We start from the raw sequence: 17,629 nt of genomic DNA on the forward strand, positions 1-17,629 counted from the left end.
GCGAAAGTGCTCAGACCAAACCATGATACAAAGCCCCAGACCGTTTTTCCTCCTCCACTTTACAAATGGTAGTTTCCATCCGGTCAGGAAGCTTTCCCCTGGCGTCAGACTGCTGGATGGTGAAACGCGTTTCATCATTGCATAGAACATGTTTATACTCTCCCAGCGTCCACTGGCGGTCTGCTGTACACCACTCCACCCAATGTCTGGTATAGCACATGGTGATCTGAGGCCTGTGTGCTGCTGCCCGACTGTTTAAACTCAAGCCATGAAGCTCCTGACGAACCATTCTTGTGTTATTGTGACTTCCTCAGGCAGCTTAGAACTCTATGGTGACCGTACATTAGATGGTCACATTCTCTGGGCTTGCTGCTGAATTGTTATTGCTCTTGCACACCCACCCAATACCAGCACTTACAGTGACCGGGCAGCTCTAGACAGGCAGAAATCTGACACACTGATTTGTTGATCAGGTGGCATCAGTGGCAGTGCCACGTTGAAAGTTACTGAGCTTTTCATTACAACCCTTTCTAATGTTAATGATTGAGGTTCTAGATTGCATGGCTGTATGATATTATGCACCTGTTACTGTTAGTGATGGTTGTGGCTAATGGCCGAGGGCCATAACACTGAGAAGGGATGTCCACGTACTATTGGCCGTGCAGTGGTTGTGACTGTAACTTCCTCTCCTAATGTGATCTCATTCTTCTCTCTAAGGATAATGTGTGGCTCCCCCTAGTGGACATGTACCACTAAGGAGCCAATTCAGTGCTGCTGGAGTTTGGAAATCGCACCTTTTAAAAAAAAAAAATACACATTGCGACTAATTTGCATGAAGCGTGCTTTTGTGTTTCTTGTAATTCAGTTGTAAATAGCTGTTTGCGTTGATCGTTAATTCTACAGTGCGCGACCTGGGAGATGCGCATGATCGAGTGGGTAAATCACCCTGAACCCCCCCAGTAACGGCAAATAAGATAGCAGAGCTGTATTAGAAGCTGTCAATAGCTACAAGTAAAGTATTGGATGGTGTCAAATGGTTCATTTTTACATATTTTAAAAATGGTAGAAAAATAATGGCAAGCAGGTGTATTCCAGCAAAGTAAATCTTTTCCTGCATTTTGGGTGCAGAAAATGTCTGTACCGTCTTATTTCATGGGTTCAGAAAATGATTGAAAAAACGCTTTTACCTCTCAGCTACAAGGTCACACAACACTTTCCCATTAATACACCTCCACGTACCTGTTCCCCATCATTTACACCTCCACGTACCTGTTCCCCATCATTTACACCTCCACGTACCTGTTCCCCCATCATTTACACCACCACGTACCTGTCCCCCCTCATTTGCACCTCCACGTAACTGTCCCCCCTCATTTGCACCTCCACGTAACTGTCCCCCCTCATTTGCACCTCCACGTAACTGTCCCCCCTCATTTGCACCTCCACGTAACTGTCCCCCCTCATTTGCACCTCCATGTACCTGTCCCCCATCACTTACACCTCCATGTACCTGTCCCACATCACTTACACCTCCACGTACCTGTCCCACATCATTTACACCTCCACATGTCCCCCATCATTTATACCTCATACCTGTCCCACATCATTTACACCTCACCACACCTGTCCCACATAATTTACACCTCACCACACCTGTCCCACATCATTTACACCTCCACATACCTGTCCCACATCATTTACACCTCCACATACCTGTCCTACCTCAGTTACACCTCCACATCCCTGTCCTATATCATTTACACCTCCACCTACCTGTCCTCCATCATTTACACCTCCACCTACCTGTCCCGCATCATTTACACCTCCACATACCTGTCCCCCATCATTTACACCTCCACATACCTGTCCCCCATCATTTACACCTCCACATACCTGTCCCACATCATTTACACCTCCACATACCTGTCCCACATCATTTACACCTCCACATACCTGTCCCACATAATATACACCTCCACATACCTGTCCTACACCAATTTATCAGTTTTTTTTAGAGAAAACACCAGAGAACTGACATGGCTTTATGTAAACCCTGTGAGTATTCACTGGAGAGTGTCCCTGAGGTTCTGCGATTTTGCTCTGACTATTGTCCTGGAGTTTGGAATTGAATTGCGGAGATGTCTTTTACCTGCAATTTCAGTTTGCACGACCAAAGTTGCGATGCTGAATTGAATCACCTCTGGAAGTGCCTGGAAATATATTGCTTACCGCTGTCCTGGCTAAAGCTCTAACACTATCTGCTCTAGGGTTTCCCTCACAAATAAAAATAATAATAATATATAAAAGACCCTTATGGCGGCTAATATGTGGTAATGGAAATCGAAACGTTTTTGTTCTACTTTCTTCAAAGTGATTTTGGGTACAATCAGTAATGTGTATGGGCCGATATGGGTGTCATTATATCACCTGTATATTCAAATAAGCTGCATCTCTTTGATGTAAATAGCATTGAATGATTCTACTTGTATAAATGCCATTGGTGACACAGACTGTCCTAATCTAGTTTCTGCGTGGAAGCAGCTTTGCTGTGTGTACAGTAATGTGAAGCAACCACTAGATGGAGCTCTTACATGGCAAATCATCCAGAGGAAACTTTTTTTTTTTTTTTATCTGACTAGAAACCATTCAAGCTTCTACAATTGCAGCCATTGATGTATTTTAATATTGACTTGTTTAAGTAACTTGTTCAGGCATCATATAGCAATCGCCATTTGTAAGAAGATGTTATAAGCCAAGAGCTCTACTGCAGCTGGTCTGTTGTACGTAATGCAGTAATAAAACATATAAATGATGCCTATGTGATTAATAAATGTGCAGAGCCTGTACGAATGGGATGCAGTCATAATACAGACAGTCGGATTGCCGGCCCTTAGAATGCCGACACCGGAATCCCGACACCTGTCAGAATCCTTGCTCCGGCATCCAGACGTTAAGTACTGGGGTCAGGGGGAGGGTTATGATTAGGCACTAGGGGGAGGTGAGTTTGATGATTTTGCTTATATTAAGAGATGACATCAATGCTCAGTAAGTGTGTATACAGCCATGGCCAAAAGCTCTGAGAATTACACAAGTATTGGTTTTCACAAAGTTTGCGGCTTCAGTGTTTTTAGACCTTTTTGTCAGATGTTACTATGTTATACTGTCATATAATTACAAGCATTTCATAAGTGTCAAAGGCTTTTAGTGACAATTACATTAAGTTTATATAAAGAGTGAATATTTGCAGTGTTGACCCTTCTTATTCAAGACCCCTGCAATTCCCCCTGGCATGCTGTCACTCAGCTTCTGGGCCACATACTGACTGATGGCCGCACATTCTTACCTAATCAATGCTTGGAGTTTGTCAGAATTTGTGGGGTTTTGTTTGTCCATCCGCCTCTTGAGGATTGACCACAAGTTCTCAATGGGATTAAGGTCTGGGGAGTTTCCTGGCCATGGACCCAAAACTTTGTTGTTTTGTTCCCCGAGCCACTTAGTTATCACTTTTGCCTTATGGCAAGGTGCTCCATCATGCTGGAAAGGGAATTGTTCCTCACCAAACTGTTCTTGAATGGTTGGGAGAAGTTGCTCTTGGAGGATGTGTTGGTACCATTCTGTATTCATGGCTGTGTTCTTAGGCAAAATTGTGAGTGAGCCCACTGCCTTGGCTGAGAAGCAACCTCCACACATGAATGGTCTCAGGATGCTTTACAATTTAAGTACCCTAAATACTTTAATTACGGCAAATAATACACTTCTATATTGATTTCCGATGTACGTTACACATTTTTTGGGGTACAGATGTATTTTCCTACATTTCCTGACATTTTTGCCTGTTAAATTATCGCACGTACCCGGTATCGCCTGTTTTTGACGAAAACGGGAGCGCGCATGCGATATCGCGCTAAACATTATTATTATCCTTTATTTATATGGCGCCACAAGGGTTCCGCAGCGCCTTATATAGTACATAAACATAGTGCACAAACATAGTACATAGACATAGTACATAAACAGTTGAGCAGAACAAGAAAACAGACACTACAAGACAAGTACATGGTATATAAACACTGCTGCAACAGAAGCAGGATGGCAAAAGTCACAGGTTAGGTGCTTTTGAGTGTAGAGCAGATAGTATAAGTAAAGAAAGGATAAGCACAAGAGGATAGAGGGCCCTGCTCGTGAGAGCTTACATTCTAAAGGGGATGGGCAGACAGACAGGGGTGACACGGATGGGGTAGACAGTGAGCGTGGGACAGAGGGTTAGGATGACAGATGGGTGGATTCCTATTTTACAGTATGTGTGGAAGTCATTTGAATTAAGATTTATGCCACTGACATTCTAATTTAAGAGGCAGTTTTTGTAGGTGTCTGTGGAGAGCCATGGCTGTTATATCAGTTTACGTGAAGTCTGACGGGTGGCAGAAGCCACTTCATGTGGGGCTATTTAGAGAGTTTGGTTAACGTGTGAACCAGCAGTCTCAGGTAAATGTAGAAATTGGTGAAAGTAGTTATTGTAAAGAGATGTTCAGATGTAAAATAATAAGTTGTGATCAAGTGTGAATTCTATAGGGCACATTTATTGATTTAGAGGGTGATGGGAGACATGTGAGGTTTGCAGGATATTTATTCCATAGTAAGCGAAATCTGCTGATTTTATCGCCGGCGATGATATAGCACCTAATGGAATACGGCCCCAACGGTCATCCCAAGTGCTGCCAAACATCACGGGCATTTGGTGTGATTCCTCTATTTGAATAGTGAGGGAAGGGTCGGGGGCAAAGATACAATATTGGGTGTAGGGTTATGGGGTAAGGGTACAGTATTGGTAACTGGGTTTAGGATTACGGGTACAGAGTTGGTTTACGTGTTGAGGGATAAAGACACAGTATTGGGAGCGGGGTTAGGATGGTAAGCATATAGTAGCATATAATAGTGGGAACAGGGTTAGGATGGTAAGCATATAGTAGCATATAATAGTGGGTGCAGGGTTAGGGTGGTAAGCATATAGTAGCTTATAATAGTGGGTGCAGGGTTAGGATGGTAAGCATATAATAGTGGGTGCAGGGTTAGGGTGGTAAGCATTTAGTAGCATATAACAGTGGGAGCAGGGTTAGGGTGGTAAGCATATAGTAGCATATAATAGTGGGTGCAGGGTTAGGATGGTAAACATATAGTAGCATATAATAGTGGGTGCAGGGTTAGGGTGGTAAGCATATAGTAGCATATAATAGTGGATGCAGGGTTAGGGTGGTAAGCATATAGTAGCATATAATAGTGGGTGCAGGGTTAGGATGGTAAGCATATAATAGTGGGAACAGGGTTAGGGTGGAAAGCATTTAGTAGCATATAATAGTGGGAGCAGGGTTAGGGTGGTAAGCCTATAGTAGCATATAATAGTGGGTGCAGGGTTAGGATGGTAAACATATAGTAGCATATAATAGTGGGTGCAGGGTTAGGATGGTAAGCATATAATAGTGGGAGCAGGGTTAGGGTGGTGAGCATATAGTAGCATATAATAGTGGGTGCAGGGTTAGGATGGTAAGCATATAATAGTGGGAGCAGGGTTAGGGTGGTAAGCATTTAGTAGCATATAATAGTGGGAGCAGGGTTAGGATGGTAAGCATATAATAGTGGGAGCAGGGTTAGGATGGTAAGCATTTAGTAGCATATAATAGTGGGAGCAGGGTTAGGATGGTAAGCATATAATAGTGGGAGCAGGGTTATGGAGCGTACACATGGTCAGATTTGTCAGACTTGTCAGATTTGTCAGATGAATGATTAAACGATTTGAACGATTTGGACGATTTGGCCAAAGTTTTGAACGTTTTGAACGATTGAACGATTTTTGACTGCATTAAAATGAATGGAATCGTCCAAGTCTGACTGCAAACCCATCAGATGTCAGATATCGTTATCTGACAAACGGGAACGCGCATCGTTGATCGTCCATCGTTCAGGCATGTCAGATATGAACGATTTTTCATCAGATATGAACGACTGAACGATTTTTAAATCGTTATCGTCCATATCTGAAGAAAAAATCTGATCGTGTGTATGCACCATTAGGATGGTAAGCATTTAGTAGCATATAATAGTGGGAGCAGGGTTAGGGTGGTAAGCATATAGTAGCATATAATAGTGGGTGCAGGGTTAGGATGGTAAGCATATAATAGTGGGAGCAGGGTTAGGGTGGTGAGCATATAGTAGCATATAATAGTGGGTGCAGGGTTAGGATGGTAAGCATATCATAGTGGGAGCAGGGTTAGGGTGGTAAGCATTTAGTAGCATATAATAGTGGGAGCAGGGTTAGGATGGTAAGCATATAATAGTGGGAGCAGGGTTATGGAGCGTACACACGGTCAGATTTGTCAGACTTGTCAGATTTGTCAGATGAACGATTAAACGATTTGAACGATTTGGACGATTTGGCCAAAGTTTTGAACGTTTTGAACGATTGAACGATTTTTGACTGCATTAAAATGAATGGAATCGTCCAAGTCTGACTGCAAACCCATCAGATGTCAGATATCGTTATCTGACAAACGGGAACGCGCATCGTTGATCGTCCATCGTTCAGGCATGTCAGATATGAACGATTTTTCATCAGATATGAACGACTGAACGATTTTTAAATCGTTATCGTCCATATCTGAAGAAAAAATCTGATCGTGTGTATGCACCATTAGGATGGTAAGCATTTAGTAGCATATAATAGTGGGAGCAGGGTTAGGGTGGTAAGCATATAGTAGCATATAATAGTGGGTGCAGGGTTAGGATGGTAAGCATATAATAGTGGGAGCAGGGTTAGGGTGGTGAGCATATAGTAGCATATAATAGTGGGTACAGGGTTAGGATGGTAAGCATATCATAGTGGGAGCAGGGTTAGGGTGGTAAGCATTTAGTAGCATATAATAGTGGGAGCAGGGTTAGGGTGGTAAGCATATAGTAGCATATAGTGGGTGCAGGGTTAGGGTGGTAAGCATATAGTAGCATATAATAGTGGGAGCAGGGTTAGGGTGGTGAGCATATAGTAGCATATAATAGTGGGTGCAGGGTTAGGGTGGTAAGCATATAGTAGCATATAATAGTGGGTGCAGGGTTAGGGTGGTGAGCATATAGTAGCATATAATAGTGGGTGCAGGGTTAGGGTGGTGAGCATATAGTAGCATATAATAGTGGGTGTAGGGTTAGGGTGGTAAGCATATAGTAGCATATAATAGTGGGTGTAGGGTTAGGATGGTAAGCATATAGTAGCATATAATAGTGGGAGCAGGGTTAGGGTGGTAAGCATATAGTAGCATATAATAGTGGGTGCAGGGTTATGGTGGTGAGCATATAGTAGCATATAATAGTGGGTGCAGGGTTATGGTGGTAAGCATATAGTAGCATATAATAGTGGGTGTAGGGTTAGGATGGTAAGCATATAGTAGCATATAATAGTGGGAGCAGGGTTAGGGTGGTAAGCATATAGTAGCATATAATAGTGGGTGCAGGGTTAGGGTGGTAAGTGTACATTATGGAGTGTAGTGATGGGGACACTGTGTGAGAGGAAAATGTGTTACTACACAGGTGATGTAGGGTATTGTTAATGATGATCCGCACCGATTACGGCACCCGCCACGGTGGGTAAGTAAGTGGAGCGGTTTGTACACTGTTGCGGTCCGTGTGAGCGTGAAACATTTTACAGTGTCACACGCTAATTTGTTTGCCCCTAATCACAATTCCTTGGTAGCATTTTCTTGCTTTCCTCCTTTAGGAACCAATCCGCTCCTAGCTATCATTGATCTAGCACTGCCCATAAAATGACAGACAGACGCTGATTGGATGCTTTAGGCAACTTCTACGCTTTATCTCTGTCTAAGGTTTGATACATCTCCCCCTTTGTCTTTTACATTTGTTTGGGAATCTCTGCTAGTAATTTGCCCAGTTACCTTTTTCCTACAGTAAGCGATTTACCATCGGTGTGCCCACCACATCCGCCTGCTTTATCTATCCATTAATAATGTGTGACCACTTTATGGGACGTCTTCATTCAATCATCCTAATGTTCTATATGAATACCTCAGGTCCTCATATTCTGGCACCGCTGTTTCCTGTCCAGCAGAAGACCTCTTTGCTCAGTAGTAGTTATTGTCCTGGAGCGGCCCAGGACGAGCTGTGTAAGCGCAGCCATCAGCGTGCCTGGGGATATAAACCAAGCGCATTCTTGGACTGGGGCCGACAATTGATCAGCTGAAAACCCTGTAGTGTTTGCTTTCTCACCAGTGTGTTGGAGAACAGTGTGAAGTCTTTCCCCAGCCCCGCTGTGGTTAAATGCAGGGATTCACATAATCACATTTAATATTCGTTTCCCATCTTTACATTCATTCACTCTTTCCTTCCTTCCTTCATTAATGAAGCAGCTTTTCCTGACGGCTTTGTGGTCAACGTTAAACCAATATCTGGAGCCGGTACTCTTGGTCAGGTGCCACCTCATGAATCTTGGCCGATGACGCTGGGGGACGCTCGCCGTGCTAGTGGTTAATGCCTTCTTCATAACAGATGAATTGTTGGGGCCTTGAAGTGCGTGTCCGGCTGGTAAGGCCGTATATCTAGCATTTCCTGCAGATTTGCTGACTCTAGCACTTTTATTTTGCCATATACTAAGGACCATTTGTCCTTTCCCTGCTACTTGGAATCGCAGATTAATTGGGCTATTTGTACGAATCGTAGAGGGGGACCGGTCATAGCCCATTCAAATCTGTGGCTTGGGAATTGTGCGCAAACGCCAGGGTCATGACCTGTAATTTCTTCCTTACAAGACGCTGTTGTGTCCATATTATTACGAAGCATGACCTAGATCAGAGGTCCCAAACGCGGTCCTCAGGGCACCAAAACCATTCAGTTTTTAGAGAGGGGATGCAGTCAGGAAGCCGATGGTCAAAATGCAGACTGCCGGCTTCCCGACTATCTAATCCCGGCAAGGTACTAATGACAGACGTCGAACTCCCGACGCCTGTCATTAGACCTATGCCGGGAGCCGACACCCGGCATACCAAGCGAAGGTGAGCTGGGCGCAGACAGTCGCGCGAGCCGGGGCGGGAGGGGGTCTTATAGGGCTCTGGGGGGGTCTTGGGGTTAGGCACCCCCCTCCCCAGGAGGTTTAGGCTAGGGGAAGGGGTGTTAGGGTTAGGCACCCCCCTCCCCAGGAGGTTTAGGCTAGGGGAAGGGGTGTTAGGGTTAGGCACCCCCATGCGGCCGGCGGTATTTATACTGATTCCTTAGAGTAGAGATCCATGGTTGAGCGCAGGTGGTTAAATTAAATTGACTGAGGTACTATTAAGTCACCTGTGGTCAAGCATGGATATCCTTTAAAACCTGGACTGTTGGGGTGCCTCGAGGACAGAGTTGGGAAACCTCTGACCTAGATTACTTATATATATATATATATATATATATATATATATATATACATATATACATACAATCTATTCGTGTGTGTATGTATATATATATACCTATTTGTGTGTGTGTGTGTGTGTGTATATATGTGTGTGTATGTATGTATATATATATACCTATTTGTGTGTGTGTATATATGTGTGTGTGTATGTATATATATATACCTATTTGTGTGTGTGTGTGTATATATGTGTGTGTGTATGTATGTATATATATATACCTATTTGTGTGTGTGTATATATGTGTGTGTGTATGTATATATATATACCTATTTGTGTGTGTGTGTGTGTATGTATGTATATTATACCTATTTGTGTGTGTGTATATATGTGTGTGTGTATGTATGTATATATATATATAGTCTAATCCGGGAAGTTCCACAAGAATTTTGTTTATAAAGTTTATTTGTTTTGTACGGATGAGGTGATCTATGCAGAAAGTATCATTTATATATTTTTGAGGGGAGGAATTCAATTCAGCCAGATGTCCCGCGGCTCCGCAGAGATCGAGCACTCTGATAATGCGGCATCGCAAATTTTTCCTCGCACCTCGGGGAATTGATTTCACAGCCTGAAAATCATTTTGCGTGTAGAAGGCACCCAGCACCTACGCTGATTTCTCTCTTCTAATCCTCCTCTTTTCTCTACTAAATCTAAAGGTTTAGGGAAAAACCAAAATATAGAAACTTTGTCTGATCATGAAATCTGTGATGAGGAGCGTCTACACTGAGATCTAATGTCACTGAGATGTTCAACCTAATCCCACCATAAAATTAGTTTAACCTTTTCCGTTCTGACTTGGGAGGGGGATTTGTGTTCATCTCATTTATGTGATCTGTCCGGGAACCGTTAATAAAGTAGTGGGATGGGATTGTGGCCATGGTCTGGAATGTGCTGCTAAAGGAGGGTAATCCGGAAGACGTAATAAGACGTCTCTAATTGTGGTACGGTTTCTGCGGCATCAACTTTTTCAGTCTTTCCACACTGGCGAGTCTGATGTCTATGCAGAATGTCTGGTTGGAGCCGGCCCAGAATCCAGTCCTATGGACCATTTGTGCAGATATTGAAATATACTTTGAAATCTACAATTTGCATTATTTTCCATGCATTAAACTGAAATTGTTTTCTGCTGCAGAGATGTAAAATAAAATGTAAAAAAATTGGTCAGAGAAAATTGGGGTCAAAAAGATGAAATAGAACCTGTCAGCATTGGGCCTACAAACACCTCAATTAGGTGCAAGTTGCGAGTTTAATGAAACTCACAGACTTCGCACAAATGTGCGCACCAGAGATTTCTCCAATCCAATTAAAAATGCCTATTCGCAGTACTCACAGCAGGGATTTGCGAATTGTCCATCAAATGAAAAAATGGGGTGACCCAGAAAAATTGACAATTTAATTTGCAGAATCATACAAAAGGCGGTTAGAGGTCATAAGGATCAAGTACTGGAAATGGTGTTAAATTGCCAATTTGCGCAATTTTTTTAAAGTAAAAAAAATAAAAAATAAAAAGAGAAGCGCTTTTTTCAATTAATTTCATACGAAGGAAACAAAAAAAAATTGGGAAAAAAGATTCTTTAAAAACATTAAAAAAAAATAAATATATATATATATATATATATATATATATATATAAAGCAATTATTTTTCCAAACAATAAATACTCCAATTAAATTTGGGGTGCATAAAGCAACAAAATAGTTGATTTGCAGGTAACTTGAGGCTATTTTCTTTACACCCCAAAACTGACATGTAATTATTGGACTAATTAAGGTAATTAGTAACTTCAAGTTACCTAACCTTAAAATAAAGATTTTCCCTACCATCTCTTGCTCTCAGGGAGGTGCGAACGGGAGAATGCGAGTTGCCGTTATCCCTGCGAATTCGCATTGTGAATTAATTTTGCAACAGAATTAGCAACTCGCACCTATTTGGATTGACCCCTATGTAGTTATTACTGCAGGGTTTCTTGTTAGTTTTTTAGCTCTTTATCTTTTACGCCGGAGCTAAAACCCGGGTTATTGCAGGGTTAACCCGGGCAGCTCCCTGGTGTAAAAGGGGACAGGGTTGGATCGCCGGGTCTAGTGACCCGGCAATCCAACCCAGGTAACTAGCAGGGTTTAAAACGGGAGTAACCCGCGAAACCCTTCAGTGTGAACGGCGCACTCCGGGTCACGATGACCTGGAGCGCGCCGCATGCCGGACTATTTGGTCCGGCTTCAGTGGCGCTTGGAGATGACGTCATCTCCAAGCGTCCACTTCAACGCCGGAAAAGCCGGGTTTATGCAGACCCGGCTCTGGTGTGAACGGTGCCGCCTCGGGAATTATCTGGGTCGGCGCCGGCTAAATTCCGGGTCTGATCCGGATTGGAACCCTGTTCCAACTCTGGGTCAGACCCGGAATTTAGGTGTAAAAGTGTCATTTGTTTGTCTGTCTCGGGTTGCACCTGCTGTCGCTTGTGTACTTGTCGATGCTGACCACCTATCCTCTTTGTTCAGAGTCTTTGCATACTTTGCCGTACTGACCAGCCGCTCTTCTCCATTCAGCTTCAGAACCCCGGAGCAGATAAGTCCGCTCCTCTCTATAAGGAGATGCACCTGCCGGTATCATCAGGGCACATAATCACTAGTGGCCACACGCTCTGTATATTAGCGGTGCACGCCGATGTGATCAATTATTCTCTGCCCCCCAAGATTAGATTCGCATGATTTCTTGCCCCATTGGAGCTTACATTCTAAATTCTGTAACACAAGCATTTTGTCAAAAGCCATTTAGCCTATCTGCCAAACACAGATGAGAACGTACAAACACCACACAGATAAGGCCAAAGGATCAGGATCAAACCCATGTACCCAGTGTTGCGAGGCAGCAATGCTGACCACTGTACAGTAACTCCAGGCTGCATTAATAGATGACAGAAGTGTATTGGACAGAATACTAAGCAGTGCAGCAGTGGATCCTGGATAAGTCAGGCCTGTTCATTCCGCTCCACCAGCTCCTGGTAGCACTGGGGCTTCTCTAGTGAGCCAGATGACCTTGTCTTCACCTGCAAGTAGTCCTTAATGTAGCTCAGACTTTGACATATCGCAGAGAATTCTCATTTCATTTCTTTTATAATGCATGTTTTATTGCAGACTATTTCTCCCATTTTACCATGACTTGGTATAATATAGCCGGGGATCGTGACTATTCAACCCAGTGATGGCTCCCTCAGCACTGTCAGAAATCGACGTCCCATCTACTTAAAGCATAAAATTCTTTTTTTATTTGTGTGCATCCTGTCCCTGATTTATAATGCATTTCCGATGATAATTCACTGTAGCGTTCCGCCTTCCAAATGTGTGACAGCTTGTAACTTTGCTCTTTGTTATGCTGGTGGACATTTGGTTTCAATTATAGATGACTATTCAGCCAAAACCGAAGACCACCTTAGAGATAAAATTGAGATTTTCAAGAAACATAGCAGAGAAGGAGTTTAGAGGATCGGAAATGAAGAGACTGCACTGAAAGAAATGCGGAGCCCGGTCCAAGAATCGAGGATTATGAACACTGAGGTCTCAGCCTGATAAGGCCATTAAATGAGATTGCACAGAGACAGCACAGCCTAGCCTCTGTGCCTGCAGCACATTTATATAGCCCCCCATACCGCCCTGTTATTAGGCTCACACCATCCCACTGCTATTGACTCAGAAGAGTCATTGGCAATCTGGCCACTGACCTCAGCAAACAGGACATTTTGCCTGCGCCATCTCCTGCTAATGACAGGCAAAGTGATTGGTCCCAGCTGCCGGGTTAGGGGCAGACATTGCCGTATCACCTTGCCCAGAGTCATTCCATTTGGTTGGCCTGATTACCTGCTTCCATTTTTTTTCAGTGTTAAGAGTGCAACCTTTTTTGGTTTGGGAGCCCCGTTAGCTGAGTAGGTTTCTGCAAAACGTGATTCCCATTGACCTAGAACTAAGCTCTTAAAATGGCACCTGAAATAAGTGTTGCTATATACTGGTTTACTGTATATACGTTACACATTCATGGCTGTCAGAGTGTGCGATACTGTGCTTTATATACTAGGAGCAAATCATTTATGAAATTGGCAAATATGTACGAGGTTAATAGGAGGGCTATACATTACATTGCGGCCATCAACCTGCTATTTCCGATGCCAGGAGAGGACATTCGAGCCAGTGCACAGTGCAAGGAATGATGGCCAGTGCACAGTGCAAGGAATGTTGGTCAGTGGTCAGTGCAAGGAATGTTGGTCAGTGGTCAGTGCAAGGAATGTTGGCCACTGCACAGTGCAAGGAATGTTGGTCAGTGGACAGGGCAAGGAATGTTGGCCAGTGGACAGTGCAAGGAATGTTGGTCAGTGGACAGTGCAAGGAATGTTGGTCAGTGGACAGTGCAAGGAATGTTGGTCAGTGGACAGTGCAAGGAATGTTGGTCAGTGGACAGTGCAAGGAATGATGGCCAGTGCACAGTACAAGGAATGTTGGCCAGTGCACAGTACAAGGATGATGGGCAGTGGTTAGTGCAAGGAATGATGGCCAGTGCACAGTGCAAGGAATGTTGGTCAGTGGTCAGTGCAAGGAATGTTGGTCAGTGGTCAGTGCAAGGAATGTTGGCCACTGCACAGTGCAAGGAATGTTGGCCACTGCACAGTGCAAGGAATGTTGGTCAGTGGACAGTGCAAGGAATGTTGGCCACTGCACAGTGCAAGGAATGTTGGTCAGTGGACAGTGCAAGGAATGTTGGTCAGTGGACAGTGCAAGGAATGTTGGTCAGTGGACAGTGCAAGGAATGTTGGCCAGTGGACAGTGCAAGGAATGTTGGTCAGTGGACAGTGCAAGGAATGTTGGTCAGTGGACAGTGCAAGGAATGTTGGCCAGTGCACAGTGCAAGGAATGTTGGCCAGTGCACAGTGCAAGGAATGTTGGTCAGTGGACAGTGCAAGGAATGTTGGTCAGTGGACAGTGCAAGGAATGTTGGCCAGTGCACAGTGCAAGGAATGTTGGTCAGTGGACAGTGCAAGGAATGTTGGTCAGTAGTCAGTGCAAGGAATGTTGGTCAGTAGTCAGTGCAAGGAATGTTGGTCAGTGCCTGGAATGTTGGTCAGTGGTCAGTGCAAGGAATGATGGCCAGTTTACAGTGCAAGGAATGATGGCCAGTTTACAGTGCAAGGAATGATGGTCAGTGCACAGTGCAAGGAATGTTGGTCAGTGGACAGTACAAGGAATGTTGGCCAGTACAAGGAATGATGGCCAGTGGTCAGTACAAGGAATGATGGCCAGTTCACAGTGCAAGGAATGATGGCCAGTGCATAGTACAAGGAATGGTGGCCAGTGGACAGTACAAGGAATGTTGGCCAGTGGACAGTACAAGGAATAGTGTCTGCTACCTCATGCAACCTAGCTGAAAGTGCATGGCTTGAGACCACACATCATAGAGACCATGTTGCTTACAGGTTGTGCCAAAGGTGTCTCCTTACCACTGCTGGTCGGCGCTCACTATAGGTGTGCGCACAACGTCTCCATATAGTGTGGTGTCTGTCCTCAGTGTTTAACAGCAGATGGTGGATTTCACTACTCTCTTGGGGGTCATCAATTAGCTGCGAGGAAGAGAATTGTTGTAAAGGTACAGAAATGCCGCCAACAACACCACAACTGACCCCCTTGCGGCTTAATCTTGCCCAGGACTCGTGGATTTTTGTATTCACACAGCGCAGTCTTAAATAACCATTTATTATGAATATTCTTAAAAGGAACTTCTCATTAATCACAATGGATAAGTTCATGATTTTTGGTGCGTTTGTCCTATTTAAGTCTTTGCATACAAAGTATGTCCACATATGCATGAATAACCTATGTATACCATCTTAACATCTAATGTATGTACGTCTGTATAATCACACCGATTATTTTTGTTTTATTTCAGTGCCGATTCGAAGCTGTTGGAAGAAGCTACCATTTCTATATGCAAGTCTTTAAGTAAGCACTCTTATATATGCGTAACTGGATAGTGTGCTACAGCTCATATGTTTGCCATCGGTTAATGGTTTATTATATTTGTGTAAAGTTTTATTCTTAAAGGAACAATAAGTGTTCACCAGCGTTTTGCTGTTCCAGCTCCTCACTATGGCATCATATTGCCCGGTATCCCTGCTTACTGCCCGCAGTGCACAGGGCATGCTCAGTGGTTACAAGGGGGTACTGCAGGGTGTAACGTGCAGGGGGAGATAGGACACAGAATACAGTCCTGGTGCCGCATTCTTTTCTATATTTATTACCAGTTATTTATATACAGCGCGCACATATTCTGCAGCGCTTTACAGAGAATATTTGTCAGCTCAGATATAAGTTAAACCCAGTTGTTTTTATTTTAACTTCTATATAGTCCTCATTTAGTCCATGTCCTAATCCATTCAGTATGGGTAGCCCATGGGTGTAATATCTGCCCAGTATCTTAAGTTGCGTATACACTACACGATGATAGAACGATTGAACGATAAACAACATTGTTATAGTTCAATCGTTCATTATACTGTGCGGTGGATATTGTGCCCATGTGGTTCAGTGCAGGCACCCTCCCTCATCCCCGAATATGCACATCCTGTCTATATCGGCAGGTTGGCCTGCATGTTCAGGCGATGACCGATGCCAACAACGACCAGTGGGAGCGCATCGCTGGTCGGTGCCGGCATAGTCACTGCACGATTAATGAACGATTACGATAACGTCATCGTTCAATCGTTCATTTATATCATGTAGTGGATAAGTGCTTTAACCTTGGTTAAGCCCAGATTTTATTTATAGATGAACGAAAGACCACTTGATCAGCATCCAAAATTTCGTGTGATTATGAAATAAAATCTGTATGTGTAACACACGTTCTGTCCGTACAATGAACGAATCCTGCCCGAGATTTCAGAGCTCCTCATTTCTAGGGATAGAAGTCCCAGCCATAAAATGCTGCGTATGTCATAGGAGATGTTACTACAGTGTAAGAAATGTAGCAGATGACACTGGGGTGGGCAGGTTCAGCCATAAAATGCTGCGTATGTCATAGGAGATGTTACTACAGTGTAAGAAATGTAGCAGATGACACTGGGGTGGGCAGGTTCAGCCATAAAATGCTGCGTATGTCATAGGAGATGTTACTACAGTGTAAGAAATGTAGCAGATGACACTGGGGTGGGCAGGTTCAGCCACAAAATGCTGCGTATGTCATAGGAGATGTTACTACAGTGTAAGAAATGTAGCAGATGACGCTGGGGTGGGCAGGTTCAGCCACAAAATGCTGCGTATGTCATAGGAGATGTTACTACAGTGTAAGGAATGTAGCAGATGACACTGGGGTGGGCAGGTTCAGCCACAAAATGCTGCGTATGTCATAGGAGATGTTACTACAGTGTAAGAAATGTAGCAGATGACACTGGGGTGGGCAGGTTCAGCTTGAGTTGAAGACTGTGATTCAATTGTTTTGTGGGTGGTGATAATTGATGGGCGTCCAGTGTTGCAATTCAATTGTTCTGGGCGCCCATTAAATATTGCGGTCATCGCTCCTTATTAGACTGGCTAAACCCATCTAAAGTCCTGGTTAGAGTGCCCAAACTGCTGTTTCGACGCCCTAAATACGGGTTTATTGCACATTTTTGCTCACAGCCTCCTGATGGTGTGAGCAAAAATGCTGGCTTTGGCTGTTATCGTGTCCGAACAGCGCAGCAATTGAATTGCTCAGTCTGGGCTCCCAAAACAAATATCACTCCAAAAAACAATTTAAATGGCCCCTACTGAGTAGAAACGTCACATACGGAGGTGACAATTTGTCTGTTTCATATGGATGTTTGTCTACTTTCCAGTTGAGAACAACCCAAGAACAGGAAATCTTGGCGCTCTAATTAGAGTGTTGCTGTCTCGGACAAAAGAACTGCAGATATCGGCAGAATGTCAGAAGTAAGTGCATGGAAGTACGCTAACAAAATACTGCCAGCGAAAAGAGAGACCATCTTTGTTGTGTTTTCTTTCAGAAGAATAGATAAAAAGGGGATGCGGTCAGTATCCCAAACGCTGGAATTCCAGCGCACAGAATGCCGGCGCCAGAATCCCGACACTAGTCAGAATCCCAGCGCCGGCATCCTGACCGCCAGAATCATGAAGGTATGTAGTGTGGTTGAGGGTTGGTCATTTCTGGCC

The 17,629-nt window shown here is 43.9% G+C and overlaps 1 protein-coding gene across 3 annotated transcripts in view; it reads left to right on the forward strand.

Moving 5' to 3' along the window:
- Positions 1 to 17,629, forward strand: part of DYM (dymeclin) — a 408,809-nt gene that overhangs the window by 41,284 nt on the left and 349,896 nt on the right. For all 3 annotated transcript variants that reach the window (XM_088476488.1, XM_088476487.1, XM_088476489.1), the window contains exons 3-4: positions 15,372 to 15,424; positions 17,296 to 17,389. In XM_088476488.1, coding sequence (XP_088332614.1) covers positions 15,372 to 15,424; positions 17,296 to 17,389 — 147 coding nt within the window. The remainder of the gene's footprint in view (positions 1 to 15,371; positions 15,425 to 17,295; positions 17,390 to 17,629) is intronic.

Source organism: Taudactylus pleione, unplaced genomic scaffold, assembly GCF_031769625.1.
Source record: "Taudactylus pleione unplaced genomic scaffold, aTauple2 ptg000189l, whole genome shotgun sequence".
Classification (NCBI taxonomy): Eukaryota; Metazoa; Chordata; class Amphibia; order Anura; family Myobatrachidae; genus Taudactylus; species Taudactylus pleione.